The sequence below is a fragment of the Magnolia sinica genome, chromosome 16 (assembly GCF_029962835.1).
Source record: "Magnolia sinica isolate HGM2019 chromosome 16, MsV1, whole genome shotgun sequence".
Taxonomy (NCBI): domain Eukaryota; kingdom Viridiplantae; phylum Streptophyta; class Magnoliopsida; order Magnoliales; family Magnoliaceae; genus Magnolia; species Magnolia sinica.
This window is the reverse complement of record NC_080588.1, coordinates 21,883,899-21,899,117: the sequence shown is the minus strand read 5'-3', so window position 1 is coordinate 21,899,117 and position 15,219 is coordinate 21,883,899. Positions and strand designations below refer to the sequence as shown.

Here is a 15,219-nt window from a genome sequence, read left to right as displayed (position 1 = left end):
AGTTTTCTTGATATCTTTTTTACTAATTTAATTTTGACATCATGATGATCATGATGACGCCAGAGGTTGACCTAGTTAGACTAGTAGTCAAACCAGTAGGCCCATGAAAACATTGCGAAATCTGATTTAGGGTTTAAAACTTTGGTTGTGAACCGTATAAGGAAAATTCTTCCTTTTTTCAGTTTGTTTAAGAAAATCAGAAAAAGCTCATGATTTCCAATACAAATTGTGATTCAATATGATACAAAAACATTAGGCTCACAGGACTTAGGCATGGAATAGCCTTTTTGTGGGCTGGTTATATTCTTAATATATTTCGGTGGAATTATGTTCACACATGATGCAACCAAGAAAATAGATGGAATCAAACCCAAAACCAAAGAATTGAATACTTTGGTCATAACCACTAGGGCAAAGGCCCAATCCTATTAGCAAATGTTTTTAATCCTTATGCTAAGTGGCTAACAGTAGACTTTGTATTGTTTACATTGAATCTTTGATAACACCAAGATGAGTGTCTAAAATAAAAAATAAAAACAAAGTATAAGAAGTTTGGGGAGAAGTTGGTACAGAAATGTAAAGAACATACCTATAGTCTGAAGCCTTGGAGACTCTCTCATCAAATTTGCACAATACTTGTCCCCATCACTCAAAGAGTTTCTACTTGTAAATTCCATCAACTCCTCATACGCCTCCGGATTATAACTCTGTTGGAGCAAATCGTTATGATAAATGAGTTGATCAATGATGAATGAAGGTATCAAGGCTAAAACCAAATGGATAAGCAACCGTAACACTAAAAGCATAATGTTATAAAAATGGATCATCAACAACTTTAAGAAAAGCACAAAGCATCTGTGGAGAGTGGTGATTAAAAGATTCGAGAGGAAGCTCTCTACATGGAAGAGTCACCATCTCTCATTGAGGGGTCGAATCACGCTTATTAAAGTGGCTCTCTCAAATTTTGCCACTATTTTATGTCTCTATTCGGATGCCCAAAATCAGTATTGGGGAAGTTGGAAAAGTTGAGGCGGGATTTCTTATGGAGAAGGGTAGAGATTAAACAAAAATTCCATCTCGTAAGATAGGAAGAGGTGTGCAAGCCAGTAGCCAATGGGGGAGTGGCTGTGGAGGTTTGGCAATGAAGAGAGAAGGTTGTGGAGAGAGGTGATAGCATCCAAGTACGTAATCCAGGGGGGGGGGGGGGGGTTCAAGCTAGGGAATTTGGAAGGCAGTCATGTTGTTAGCCCCTATGTTCAAGGAGGGGGTTATCTTTTGCACTTGGTGATGGGAACTGTATTTGAAACTAGGAAGATGTTTGGTGTAGGGAAATATCACTGCAAGGTAAGTTCCCAAGGCTCGCTTGACTGGGTCTAGAGAAAAGTGTAAAAATAGCTAGCTATTATTCTCAAAGTGGTGAGGCTGGGGTGCGGTTCCCCCTTACCATCGGGACTTGTTAGAAGAGGAAGTGAGTTTCGCTAAAATACTAAAAAGCCTACAGAACTATCATTTTTTTTTATACTAAAAAGGACACGATGGTATGGAAAGCTCGCCCATTGGGAAGGTTCTCAGTTCGGTCCTTCTACTCATTGATCTACAAGTCACTTATGCGGTGGGGGTGGGGCATCCTCATTACTTTTGGTTCTATGGGGCCCCTCCCAAAGTGTCGGCTTTCAAGTGGTTGGTGGGAAGGAAGATGGTCCTTACCATAGATAACCTCCAAAAGAGGGCCATGATCATCCCCAACATTTCCATTATGTGCATGAAGGATGCCAAGATAGTAGATCACCTATTTATTCATTGTATGCGTGGGAGAAAAGTGTGGAGGGATTTCTTATCAATCTTCACAATCGACTAGGTAATGTTGAAGATAGTTGAGGATCTCCTATGGGCTTGGCATGGTGGAGGTATAAAAAAGGAGGGGAGAATGATATGGCGCCTAGTCTTGATGGCGGTGTTATGGCACATATGGAGGGAGCACAATAGGCATTGTTTTATCAATATGCAAGGAACATGGGAGCAGATACTATGGAAGGTTAAGAGGGAAGTGCTCGAACGGGCATCCGGTTCGAAGAATATCAATGTTTGTAATATTAAATCCTTGATTGGTTTTTAATTATCAAGGTTGTATATTTAGGCTTGGCAATTGTCAATATGGGACCCTAATAAAAATTAGTTTCCCTTTTTTTTTAAGGCACTTTAAGAAAACATAAATCAATAAAACCATTTGTGGAAGCCAAAATTTCATAATGAAATTAGTTTGACCACTCGGGTATCTATAATTTAAGAAACAAGCAAATATAAAATTTAGCATCAAGCTAGAATCAAACCTATGATCAAAATTTGCTTTAACAGAAGAAGAAGAAGAAAGTCTTTGATCAAAATTAACATAGATGGTATTTCAGGGTCCTTTAGCTCGTGGGAATCTAGGCCCTAGGAAATGGATTCCATTAGTGAGGGCTGAAGTTGTCTGCGGTTTCTAAGAGAGGATGGCAAATCAATTATTTCTCATGCAAATCCATTTCCCAAAATTTGCCCCTTTTACAATTCCCATCTTTACGATGGTTTGCAAATGTCTAGGAAAGGGATTATCATCCAATGGTCATATTTTTGAAAGGATAAAAGGCCTCTCCTCTCCCTCACCTCTCTTCCTATCATCCAAACACAAAATCTGGCTCCTGAGAATAGCTTCCTAGTACCCAAACGTCATACGTAGAATATATTTCACTGGGAATCTATTTCTTTGAATTCCTGGAAACATATACATGACCGCTTTTAAGATTCCAGGGAGCCAAACAGCCCCTTAGAGATTGTAATGAATGCCAAGTGACTCACGCTAGTGTAAGGCCAAGTGAGGCCACAGCAAATTATGATCATCTTTTAGCCTTGTACCAACTATTTGGGTTCAGTTTTATGGATCTTGATTCGTCAACCACTCCTATCTAAGGCACCATCCTCAATAACTAGAGCACCAACCTACCAAATAACTTCAATCAAAGTCCTTTTAGGTCTTCCGATCATCTCATTTTTTTAGGAAATTCAAATCCAATCAATGTTCCTGTCCTTATGAGAGTCATTGTGAGTATCTGCTGCACATAACTGTACCACATTAATTCACTCCTTCCATTTTATCTCTTATTAGGACTATTACCTTATTCTTAATTGTATACCTCCTTTTTGGCAAAACTCACACTCTACTCATGCAACCTTCTAACTACCAGCACTCTGCCACATATCTCATCAATAAAATTCTCCCTTAAAATTTTGTAGGAATGTGAGAAATACAGCAACACTCCAGAAGCACATCTCCACTTAATCCACCCAGCTCTAATTTTATTGGAAACATCCATTGCATTTGGGATATAACCAATTCGCATGGCTTCGACAGTCCCGATCATCCAAATTTTTTGCCACGTGTACAGTGAGGAGCAATTGCATATTAGCATTTCTCTATGTTGAATGGAACGAGAGAGAGAGAGAGAGAGAGAGAGAGAGAGAGAGAGAGAGAGAAGAACCTGAAGCTGTGCGAGAACGATTTTAACGGCGAGAAAGGTGAAGAAATTATGGAGGTTGGTAGCAGCTTTAGCTTCTGGGGATGCCTCTCCAAATCCTATACATGAGTTAGAGAGAGAGAGAGAGAGAGAGAGAGAGGACGACAATCGTTTTAAAAATCATTTGTTAAAAGCCAAGACCGTGCTTTGTTTTTTTCTTTTTTATAGGAAATGAAGAAAACAATAAACGCACCAGGAACGAACATCTTGCTGCAGGAAGGAGGCTTGCAACGAAGAAGATGAGGCGAATATCGAGTGACATTCTGTGGGGAAAATGTGTATTGATGCTGGTGGTGGTGGTGATGATGATGATGAGGATAGAAGGCGAGCAGGATTGTTGCCACAGAGGAGGATGATCCCAGCGTTCGTTCCAGCATCTTTGGATGGCAGCGAGAGAGATACAGAGAAACTTGTGGTACTTACGAGGACTTGGGACTGATGGAAGGAGAGCGCCAACTGCTTTACTTTTTTGGGAAACGGATTGGCTACTTCCCTGCCACTAGTCCGGTGGCTGGTGGTCGGTGTCTATGGCCCCCACCATGATGTATGTATTCCATCCATGCCGTTCATCCATTTTTACAGATTATTTTAGGCTTGATCCCAAAAAATGAGAGGGATATAAATCTCACCTGGACCACACCACAGGAAAACAATAGTGATTGGATATCCACCATTAAAATTCTCCTAAGGCCCACGGTACTGTTTATTTGACATCCAATCTGTTGATTAGGTCATACAGACCTAGATGAAGGTAAAAAAACAAAGATCACCTTGATCCAGAAACTTTTATGGGTCCTGAAAAGTTTTTAATGGTCGACATTCAATCAACACTGTTTCCTGTAATGTGGTCCACTTGAGATTGGGATATACCTCATTTTTTGTCTCATTCCATAAAATGATCTAGAAAAATAGATGGACGGAATGAATGAAACACATGCATCATGATGGAGCCCACGGAGCACCGACCACCAGCCATTGGCAGGCGGGAGGGGAGTAGCCAAGCGGTTCTTTTTTGGGATTTTAACCGAGATTTTGACCATAATAATCTCGTGGTATTGTGAAACGCTGTAAAATTTGATCATATATTCTTAGTGAGCATTTTGATCACTTTTTTTGAAAATTAATTGATAAAAATACTTTTGCTTTAAGAAGCTTTTTATTTATTTTTTCCTTCATTGTTTTCCTTTCATTTCTTATTACTTTTCAAACATATCTTCCCCAATCATCACCACTCATTTCAATTTGTATTTTTTGGTGTACGTTCACCACCATCAATTTATCTAGTATATGGTTACCATCAATAACTTCTAAGACTCTAAAAAAGTGTTGTTTTTGCTCTGATGACCACAGTTCTTAGATATAGAAGCCACTGATACATGGAAAATATTTTAAATAAATTTTTTAATTTATTTTTTGTAAAATATCATTTTCTTAGATATGTAAGCTACTTTTGGTTGCAGAAATAGAGGAATAATTGTGGTTGTTGTTGTCGTGGGGAAAAGTGATTGCTGGAAGAGATTTAATGTAGATAAGGATGATTGTGGTCGTCATATGAAAACTAATGAAGGAGATAAAATTTGAATTTTGTAATGTATTACCTTGTTGAAGTAGTTGTCATGTGTTAAGGGTCCATGTTATTTGTATTAAGGGTCTAAGTTGCCATGTGTTAAGAGTCTAGGTTATCATGTGTTAAAGGTTTGGTTCGTCATGTGTTAAGAGTCTAGGTTATCATATGTTAAGGGGGTCATGGACTCATGGTTGTCATGTATCAAAGGTGCAGTTTATCATGTGTTATAGGTCAAGGTTGTTATGTGTGACGAGTCGAGGTTGGCACAGTAACCTATACCCTTAATACGTGACAACCCTAACCTTTCAAAAGCAATGACTATGATATCAATGGATATAGACTAAAACATTCTTTCGCCACAGATCCAGTTCGTAAAATTTGCTCTATTTTGATAGTTAATGCATGACAACCTCGACCTTGAAAAAACAATGGCTCCGTTACCAATGGCTACAGATCTAGTCCATAGCCTTCTCTCCATTGGGCAATGTATACATGGCAACCTTAACCCGTAACACATGTCAATGTCGACCCGAAAAAACAATGGCTATGGATCTAGTCCGTAGCCTTTTCTCCATTTTGGTAGTAAGCATGAAAACCTTGACCTTTAACACATGACATCCTCGACCTGAAAAAGCAATGGCTACGGTACCAATAGCTAAGGACTTAGTCCTTATCCTTTGGTTCATATATTTGTAGTAAATGCATAATAACATCGACCCTTAATGCATAACAATCTCAACCCGTAACACATGCCAACTTCAACCCTAACCCTTAACACTATAAGGACGTCGTCTATGGGGCCCACTATCGAGTATGTGTTAAGGTTCTAGGTTGTCTTATGTTAAGGGTTGTGGGGCCCACTATGGGATATGTGTTGAAGATCTACTCCGTCCATTGAATTCAGAATTTAAATTAATACTATAGTAGGTTTTCAATCTCTTTGCTTTTTATGGCTAAAGAATGAGTTACATCCACATATAAGGTGGACCCCACACAAGAAAAATAGTTAGGAGTGAATGGCTACGGGACATTACTATTGGTTATTATGGGCCATCGTGATGTATATAATTTATCTACGTTGTCTATTTATCTTAACAGAACAACTTAGAGAGCATGAGTCCTAGAAGGAAGTAAACCAGAGGCTTAAATGGACCATACCATAAGAAACAATGGTGATTGAACTCCTACAATCAAAAACTTCTTAAATGGACTGCACAACAAGAAAACTTCTAAGGGCATTTGCACACCCTTTATAGGGTCCACCATCGCATATGTGTGGAATCTACTCCACTCCATTCATTAACTTCAGAATTTTGTGAAAGGTCATGGCTGGAAGCATGATCAACATCACAAGAAAATAGTTCATATTGAATGGACACCATTTTAAGTTATCAGGTTTTGTGGGCCACACAAAGATCATATCGATAAGAAGTTAGCATCTCCCCATATAAATAAAGGGCTACAAAGAAAATAAATGAACTAGATTTATGTTCTAGTAGGCCCAATAACTAATCTTGTCGACATCATTTCTCAGGACTGGATACTATATAACTTCTTCTTCACTCAAAATCCATACAATTGCTCGTAACACTCCGAACTTTTCAATGCTCGAGCATTGAAAGTTTTCGATTGTTAACATGAAGTTTAACCTAGTATGTATATGTGTACGATACCAATTTAGCTATCATAACCCTACGTCTATTCTCCAACATGAATCTGACCGTTAAGAATGATCTTCATCCATAGATCAAGTCATCCGACTGTTGAATTTAAGATAAGACCATCCATCATGTTGTTTGATATATGTGCCTTCCCATAATTAAATTGGTGAATAATTCTTTATTTATAATGATTTAGATGTAAGTCCTTTTGTAAGAATTGTTTAGAAATGTGTATATAACCATGTAGAACCATTAGATTTCACAAAATTCTTAGATTAGCAATAATTACGAAAATGCCATTAACATATACCCTTGAATTCCAAATCACATGGTTTTCATGATCCGTTTCATGTGAAATTTTATACCAAGCCTAATTATCATAAATTAACCATACACGTCAAATTTCAGCCCTTAGATGATTGTAAATTAGCTACTTAACCGTTACATCCATTTGTACACTTATCAGATCAAGATTATGACTAGTTGTAGTAAGACATTCCCCTTCATATGGACAACTTGGATTTTTCATCATATAGACCAAGTGTGAAATATGAAGACCCTGCTGGTAGGCTTTTACTTAGGCGCGAAGTTATCCTTTTAAGGCTTACAAAGTATAAATCAAGATCTTCAGATTTAACTACTTCCTATCGTCCATCAAAAATCAAACTTGGACCACACCTTAGCCTCACATGACTACGATATCATACAAAATTTATACCCCGATATATAATCCTACACCGTTGAACGCTGAAGGCAGTTCCTTCATTTTGCTACAAAAGGTGAAATTTTAGATTTAGCATTTTTCCACCATCGATCAACCACCAAATTTTGTCCATTTGTTTGCTTATCTTCACTACACATTTTCTCCAAAATTGGTCCCTGATCATTAAGCGTAGACTGCTAATTGAGATTAAGTTCGTTTTAACGCCCACTAAGATAAGCTTATGTAAGGCTCCGATCTACTTCATATTTGGACTCATGGGCCAACATGACCTGACTAGGCTGATGAGTGGAATGTATGGATTTCCTAAAAACACATCATAGTGGACCTACCTGTGTCGTACAATCAAACCGAAGTGGCATTCCTCCACATGCTATAACAGTGGCGATAAAAATGATTTTGAGAGAGACTTCTCCATCAAAAACTCCCGGTTTCAAATCCTCTAATAGATCCGAACCGTCCAACCTTCAGCAAGGCCATTTTCGACTCCAACAAGGAATTCCTGAAAAGCCCAAAGAATCGCACGATGCTGGAATTGCCGAGATTCATGGGCTCGATTGCAAAGACGTATCGAACCGAGTTTTAGCATAAAGCACTGCCGAAATTGATCTGAACCCTTGATTTCTCCATTCCCTAAGCTTTTTATGATGAATCTGAATCGTCCATAAGCGGCAGAGTAAAGAAATAATCAATGAATGAGAAGTTGTCATTAACGACACTCATCTTCTCCAACTGAAAGAAGCTAACCATAGGTCCCCATTAGGCATCAACCTAAGACCTATAATATTCATAGGTGGGCCCTTGATCAATATGTGATCGCCGGTCCCTTGGGTTGGATCATCTCAATACATTAGATTAGAAAACAGAATTGAAACAACACCCACAAACGGTTTCTGTGCGTGACTCGATCTGCACACGTTGTGTACGTAGGAAACTCCTGCACGCCATGTATCTTGAGCTGACCTTCTTCACGTAATAACTCTATAAAATAAACTACCCTATGCCTAGAGAATCAGAGAGAGAGAGAGAGTGAGAGAGAGAGAGAGAACGGGAAGGGAAACTGTTGCCATTAAACTGAGTCGACTCGGTGGAGTATAAACAGGAAAGAATTCTGGTCCGGATCCTGTGCGTCGATCTCTTCAAAGGATGCAGGGAGAAGAAGGGAGTGAAGAAAAAGAAAAGAAAGAGAAGAAAGAATCATGAGAAGAGGGAGGAAGTCTGAGCGGTTGGCAAACCGAGTCATGACTCATTATGTCCAACGGATGAGTCAGGAATGAGTTGGGCGATTTAAGCCAACCATCCTAGCAGGTAAGGCACGAATTTTCTTATTCTATTCTACTACATTTAAAAAGGGAATTTCCATTAAAATTTGAATTTTAGAGTAAGTAGGTTGATTAGTCAACAAGTTAAATTCGATTGACTCAAGAACAAAAAGGGTGTTAGATCACAAATATGTCGATTAAGAGGATCAGCTAATCACCATAACCCACTCTGAAGGAAAATTGACAATTAAAGAGAATATTTTAAATCCAACCATAAAATCTACCTCCATATTAAACCATAATACAAATATTGGTCCTAACCATGTAACCAGTATAATACGATGGCCTAACTAGAAGAATCATGTTAATTGTGCTAGAGTTGAAGCACGCGACGCAAATCTAGCAACGTTAGGGTGAGATCAAGTTTAAGAGGTGAGGATTTTTCCTTTAAATTTTGCAATCTAATTAATTACATCTTTCTCACATGTTCCAGGTTTTATTTATTGGTTATCTTCACCATATGAATAGTGTTACATAATTCACATCACTACATAATTATCTTGCACGCAAGTATAACATTGGAAATCCAATTCTAGTAATCAATATATTATCGTGGATGTAATGTGTTTTGGGTAGCAGCCCTCTCGGTCGGCACGTAATCCTGTGGGTTGATGAGTGGTGCACAATCGTTGTAAGTAAATCATCATGCATGTTACATCATTTCTCATGATTGAATGTCGCAAATAGTCACTCCATGAACACATCGTGCCACGTAAATTCCCCAATCGCATTGTTGTGTCACCTTGAGATGTTCGCATAAATCCACGTTAACATTAGACACGCCGACGAATATCTATAGTATGAAAATGCGGGGCAAGTCAGATAATTTGAACTACTTTCCATATTGTGATCATGATCATTGAGTGTGATGGACCGCACATACTTTGCTAGGAATGCATTTCATATAGAATGTTTTCACTTACTGATACCACTTGTATTTGTGGAATATGAGATATATAGGAACCCTTCTATTATTCTTATGAATCACTTGAATCATTGTAAACTTTAAAGGACAACTACCACTATGAATAGGGCATTGACCCTCTCCAACCATACAGATATTACAGGCGACTTACAGGTTAATGATACGGACGATAATCATTCTATGAAAGATTCTTTCGAATAAAGAAGAAGGATAGCACCATGAATCATTTTATTTATCTTCCTTTGCAAACTTTGATAATGTAATAAGCTTTCATTGAGAGGGCATTAGAGAATTATTTGTACGCTTTTTAATCTAATGGAATAATAAATACAGTCGATTTTATTCTCGTGAATGTAACTGGATGTGATTAATTTTTTTTTTTAAAATAAGGTGCGATATTGAAAGCATCCAACTTTTACATTATTAACACCTGAAATTCTTGGGCATGAGTATGTACTCGGGCTGCGAAAATTCGGGATGTTGCAAAGCTAATCCAATAACAAGGGACAATTTAGCCCAAAATTATTTTCAAAACCTGTCAGATGGCTAGTCTAAGAATATTTGAAACATTCATTCCTTTGCAAGATTTTGACCATACCGCAATGCTAGTATATTTAAAATCTCATTTTTACCAGGGCACAAATCAAGAAATTCTCATTTTACCAAAAGTGATAGGACATTTTGTAAGCGGGTGTAGATTAGGTGAGGCAGGGGTAACAACTTAGTGGGTGAGGCTTGGACCATGGGGCCCACCTCAATGTATCAGTTGTATATCCACGTTGTCCACCCGTTTAACCAAATCATTATAGGGCATGGCCCTAAAAACGAGGTAGATTCAAATCTTAGGTGGACCATACCACAGGGAAAAAGTGGTGATTAAATGCCCACCATTAAAACTTCCTAGGTCCCCTTGTAATGTTTATTTTCCATCTAACTAGTCTATACGGTTAAAAAGACCTAGATAAAGGGAAAACACAAATAGCAGCTTGATCTAAAACTTTTGCAACACCCGAGAAATTTTTAGTGGTGGGAATTCAATCCCCAATGTGTGATCTCCCTGAGATTTTGATCGGCTTCATTTTTAGGACCATGACCTAAAATGATATGGAAAACCAATGGACAATGTGGATATACAAAACGTACATCAATGTGGCCCCATGGTCAGGGCCTTGCCCACTAAGCTGTTAGGGCCTATTTGTTAACACTGAATTTTTGCACTTAACGCGGAATTTGGAAAATATTCCACGTTTAGTGGTGTTTGTTAATGTGGAAGAAGGAAAGCGCTCCACCATTTGATGCTGAAATTTTTCTGTGATAGGAGTCTAGCTTAATAGGGAATCAAGAATGTGCTCCGTGATTATTATTTTTAATCCAAAATTGTCCTTTGCGACAGAGATTTTCTCCCTTACGGTATACACATCCCAACTTTTTAACATGGGGCACTTCTTTAAGCCCACCATGATTTATGTATTAGATCCACACCATCTATCAACTTTTCTATATCATTCTAAAGCATGATCCGAAAAAAGATGCACATCCAAAACTCAAGTCAACCACACCACATAAAGTAGTGGGACAGGAACGACTACCGTTAAAACCTTCCTGATGTCCACCGTGAAGCTTATTTGCCATCGAATCTCTTTATAAGGGGACACAAACTTGGATGAAGGAAAAACACAAAAGTTAGCTTAATCAGAGCCTTATGTGGCCCTAAGAAGTTTTCAAGGATAGGCACCCAATTCCCACAGTTTCTTGTAGTGTGGCCCACTTAAGCCTTATATTTGTCTTGTTTTTTGTCTTAATTTCTAAAATAATATGAAAAAATGAATGGACAATATGGATAAAACATATATCATGGTAGGCCCCACAAAGTCCTTAATTGTCCATATTTAGCTAGATCTTGGTGAGGTAGTATGCAATTCCCTCCCAGATTTGGGGTGTGAATTATGTGTAAATTTCTTTGAGTTTTTTCCTACTGTACAACTAATTTTTAAGCCACCTACCTTATTATGCCCATCCAAACTTACCTTGCCCAACTAATCCCCTGATGTCCGATGCACTTTTAGCAGACGAAAATACCCCTGCCATTTCTTTTGAAAGTGGATTGGCTGGTGTGCGAAGACGAGTGCTGGAGCTCCGAGTTGTACGAATGGGTCCCACAATTCTATATTTATTATATCCACAACGTTCATCCATATTTCGAGATCATTTTGGAGCATTATCCAAAAAAAAAAAAAAAATCATATCCAAAGATCAACTGGACCACACCACATAGCAGCGGGGATATTGATTTTCACCATTAAAAATTTCGTAGGGCCTACTATAACGTTTATTTTCCATCCAATCTATTCATAAGGTCACAAAGACCTGGATGAAGAGGAAAAACAAATTTTTTATTGATCCAAAACTTCTGTGACCTCTAAAAGGTTTTCATTGGTAGACGTTCAATCCCCACTTTTTTTTACAGTGTGGTCCACTTAATAGTAGATCTGTCTTATTTTTCATCTCAAGCCTTAATACGAGCTCGCCAAATGGATGGACAGTTTGGATATAACACATACCTCATGATTGGACCCACAGAACTTGCTGACGTCAATACACCAGCTATATAGCTGGTGTGCGGTACACCAACCAATCCGCTTCCTCCTTCCATGGACGCGGCACTACTGCCGACCAGGCACCTGGACTGTCCAACGGGCGGTGGTAGTACCGCCGGACCCCGGCACTGCTGCCAAGAAATGGATTGGCTACTCCCCCTGACACTAGCCAATGGCTGGTGGTCGGTGTGCTCTATAGGCCCCACCATTATGTGTTTGTTTCATCCGTGCCATCCATATATTTTTAAAGATCATTTTAAGGTATGAGACCAAAGATGAGGTATATCTCAATCTCAAGTGGACCACATTACAGGAAACAGTTTTGAACGAGGATTGACCATTAAAAACATTTTGGGGGCCATAAAAGTTTTGGATTAAGATGATTTTTGGTTTTTTCCCTTCATTTGGGCCTATATGACCTAATCAACAGATTGGATGCCAAATAAACAGTACAACAGGCCTTAAGAGGATTTTTAATGGTGGATATCCAATAACTATTGTTTTCATGTGGTGTGTTCCACTTGAGATTTATATCTCTCACATGTTTTGGATCAAGCACTAAAATGATCTTTACAAATGGATGAACAGAATGGATGAAAAACGTAGATTGTGTCATGTCATATCTGAATCGGCACCTGAATTGGATTGACAAAGAGGGTGACTGGGTCTAACTCAGCCGAGTCACCTCAACTCAACTCAGGACTGAATGAGTCTGAGTCATCATTGACTAAAGAAGACATGCCTTCTGTTCCACTTCCAAGAAATTGCATCGTAATCACTTGCGAAAATTGGATGTAATTAGTAATCAATTCCAAGTAAGGAGAGTTTCGAGGAAATTATTATTTTTGAGATGTGTTTTAAAACAAAATAAAGCTTTGTAGGCCCACATGATGTATGTGTTTTATCCATTCCGTCCATCCATCTTATGAGCGCATATTAACCTATGATTCCAAAAATGAGGCAGATCAAAATCTCAAATGGACCACACCATAGGAAACAGTGGTGACTGAACATCTACCATTAAAAACTTCTTAAGAAGCTGATATTTGTGTCTTCCCTTCACCAGGTTTGTATGACCTAATCAACAGGTTAGATGGCAAATAAGCATTATAGTGGACCTCAGGAAGTTTTTAATGGTCACCATTCAATCACCACTTTTTAATGCTCACTCTGTTAATGCTTTTATTTTCACAATGGTTATGTGATGAGGCTGATGAATTTAATTTCATTTACTTCATTCACTTCACAGTGAATTTTATTTACTTTGCGGTCAATTTCATTCACTTCGTGGTCAATTTCATTCACTTCGCGGTCAATTTCAATTAGTTCGCGGTGAATTTCATTCACTTCATTCACTTCGCTGTCAATTTTAATCAGTTCACGGTAAACTTCATTCACTTCACGGTTAATTTTATTCACTCCTCAGTGAATTTCATTCACTTCGCGGTCAATTTCATTCACTTCATGGTCAATTTCAATTAGTTCGCGATCAATTTCATTCACTTCGTGGTCAATTTCACTCACTTCGCGGTGAATTTCACTCCATTCGCAGTGAATTTCAATCACTTCGCAATGAATTTCATTTGATTCGTTGTGACAAGGGAAGCAAAGAGTGGACAAGGGAACAAGTGTGTGAACATTAGCAAGCCAATCTTCGGAAGCATGCTGTAACGCCCCAGATTTCGAGGGTCGAGCAAAGCTCTATTCTCGAGATCCAGCACATCACTTATGCAACATGGATAATGATGTTCAGATTTTATCCATATTAATGAGTTAAACATGAGCGAGATTATACCAAAACAGTATATCATACTCCAGATATAATTAAATCAAGCAAGCAGAAGTCTGAAGCATATGTATTTAAATATGAAAGCGTTTCACAACCTATGAAGTATGAATATGTAACCGGGCTGAGCATATACATGTGTTGTTTCAAAATATACAAAAATGCGGCAGTAAATGTGTTCAACTAAGCCAAAAATCCCTGTAGTCCTTACGCGTCGGTACGAGATCTACATAGACCCGCTCGTGAGCTGAACGTAGGAGAACTCTTCCTCCTCGTCCATGAAGTCCTGCTTCGTCACAAAAACTTCATCAACACCTACATCTAAACCAACGTCTGGTTGGTGTTTTAAAACAACATCGTAGGGTGAGAGTGAGTGATCAACTTAGTGGTACTATATGACAAAGGTTAACATGTTATCAAGTCAATCAAGCAGTAATGATAAAGCATGACAATAATCACTTCCTAGATACTCTTGTTGATGCAGGAATGGTATGCAGTAATGATGTATGCCCCCGCACAAAGTTCCTTCACAAGCGACTCCGACAACCAATTTCACATATGACAACACTCCCTAAAGTGCACCTTCCACGCCAAAGCATATGCAATGCGATGCATAGTCGTATTAGCCGAGTACTTAATTAAGCTTATTCACACAACAGATTTGGGAAGCTAAGGTACCTCCCTTTATATCATTGACCAAAACCAAAGGATCCATCTAAGGTAGTCAATTCTAGTTAATCACATGCGATAGGCAAGTTGTAGGGCATCACCCTTAATGAAAAGTAGTCGATAGACAAATTCAAAAGTTTATACTCGCGGTCACTATGGGGTAGCTAATCACCTCAGGGTAGGCCGACAGCTTGAACACGGTGTCCTATACCACCATGTCCGGCTCACGAGTTTGGGTTGCTCACTGGTCACTACGGGGAGACTCGTCACTCTAGCATAGACTGACAGCTCGAACACGATGTCCAATACCACCATGCCCGGCTCATGAGTCTTAGCAGATCGTGGTACCATGGTTGAGATAGGTTTTTACATTGGTAAGTGGTACTTTAGATTCATGCAGTGATGTCCATACATGGTAAA

General features: G+C 38.7%; 1 protein-coding gene across 2 annotated transcripts in view; it reads right to left on the bottom strand.

Annotated features, from left to right (window-relative positions):
* LOC131229074 (chaperonin-like RBCX protein 1, chloroplastic) overlaps nt 1-4,001 on the bottom strand; it is a 29,047-nt gene extending 25,046 nt beyond the window's left edge. Inside the window, exons 1-3 of one of the 2 annotated variants that reach the window (XM_058224934.1) lie at nt 3,745-4,001; nt 3,516-3,610; nt 590-707 (exon numbers count right to left, since the gene is read on the bottom strand). In XM_058224934.1, coding sequence (XP_058080917.1) covers nt 590-707; nt 3,516-3,610; nt 3,745-3,928 — 397 coding nt within the window. In that variant the 5' untranslated portion in view covers nt 3,929-4,001. The remainder of the gene's footprint in view (nt 1-589; nt 708-3,515; nt 3,611-3,744) is intronic. The other variant, XM_058224933.1, reaches the window with a different exon arrangement.
* Between the last annotated feature and the right edge of the window lie 11,218 nt (nt 4,002-15,219).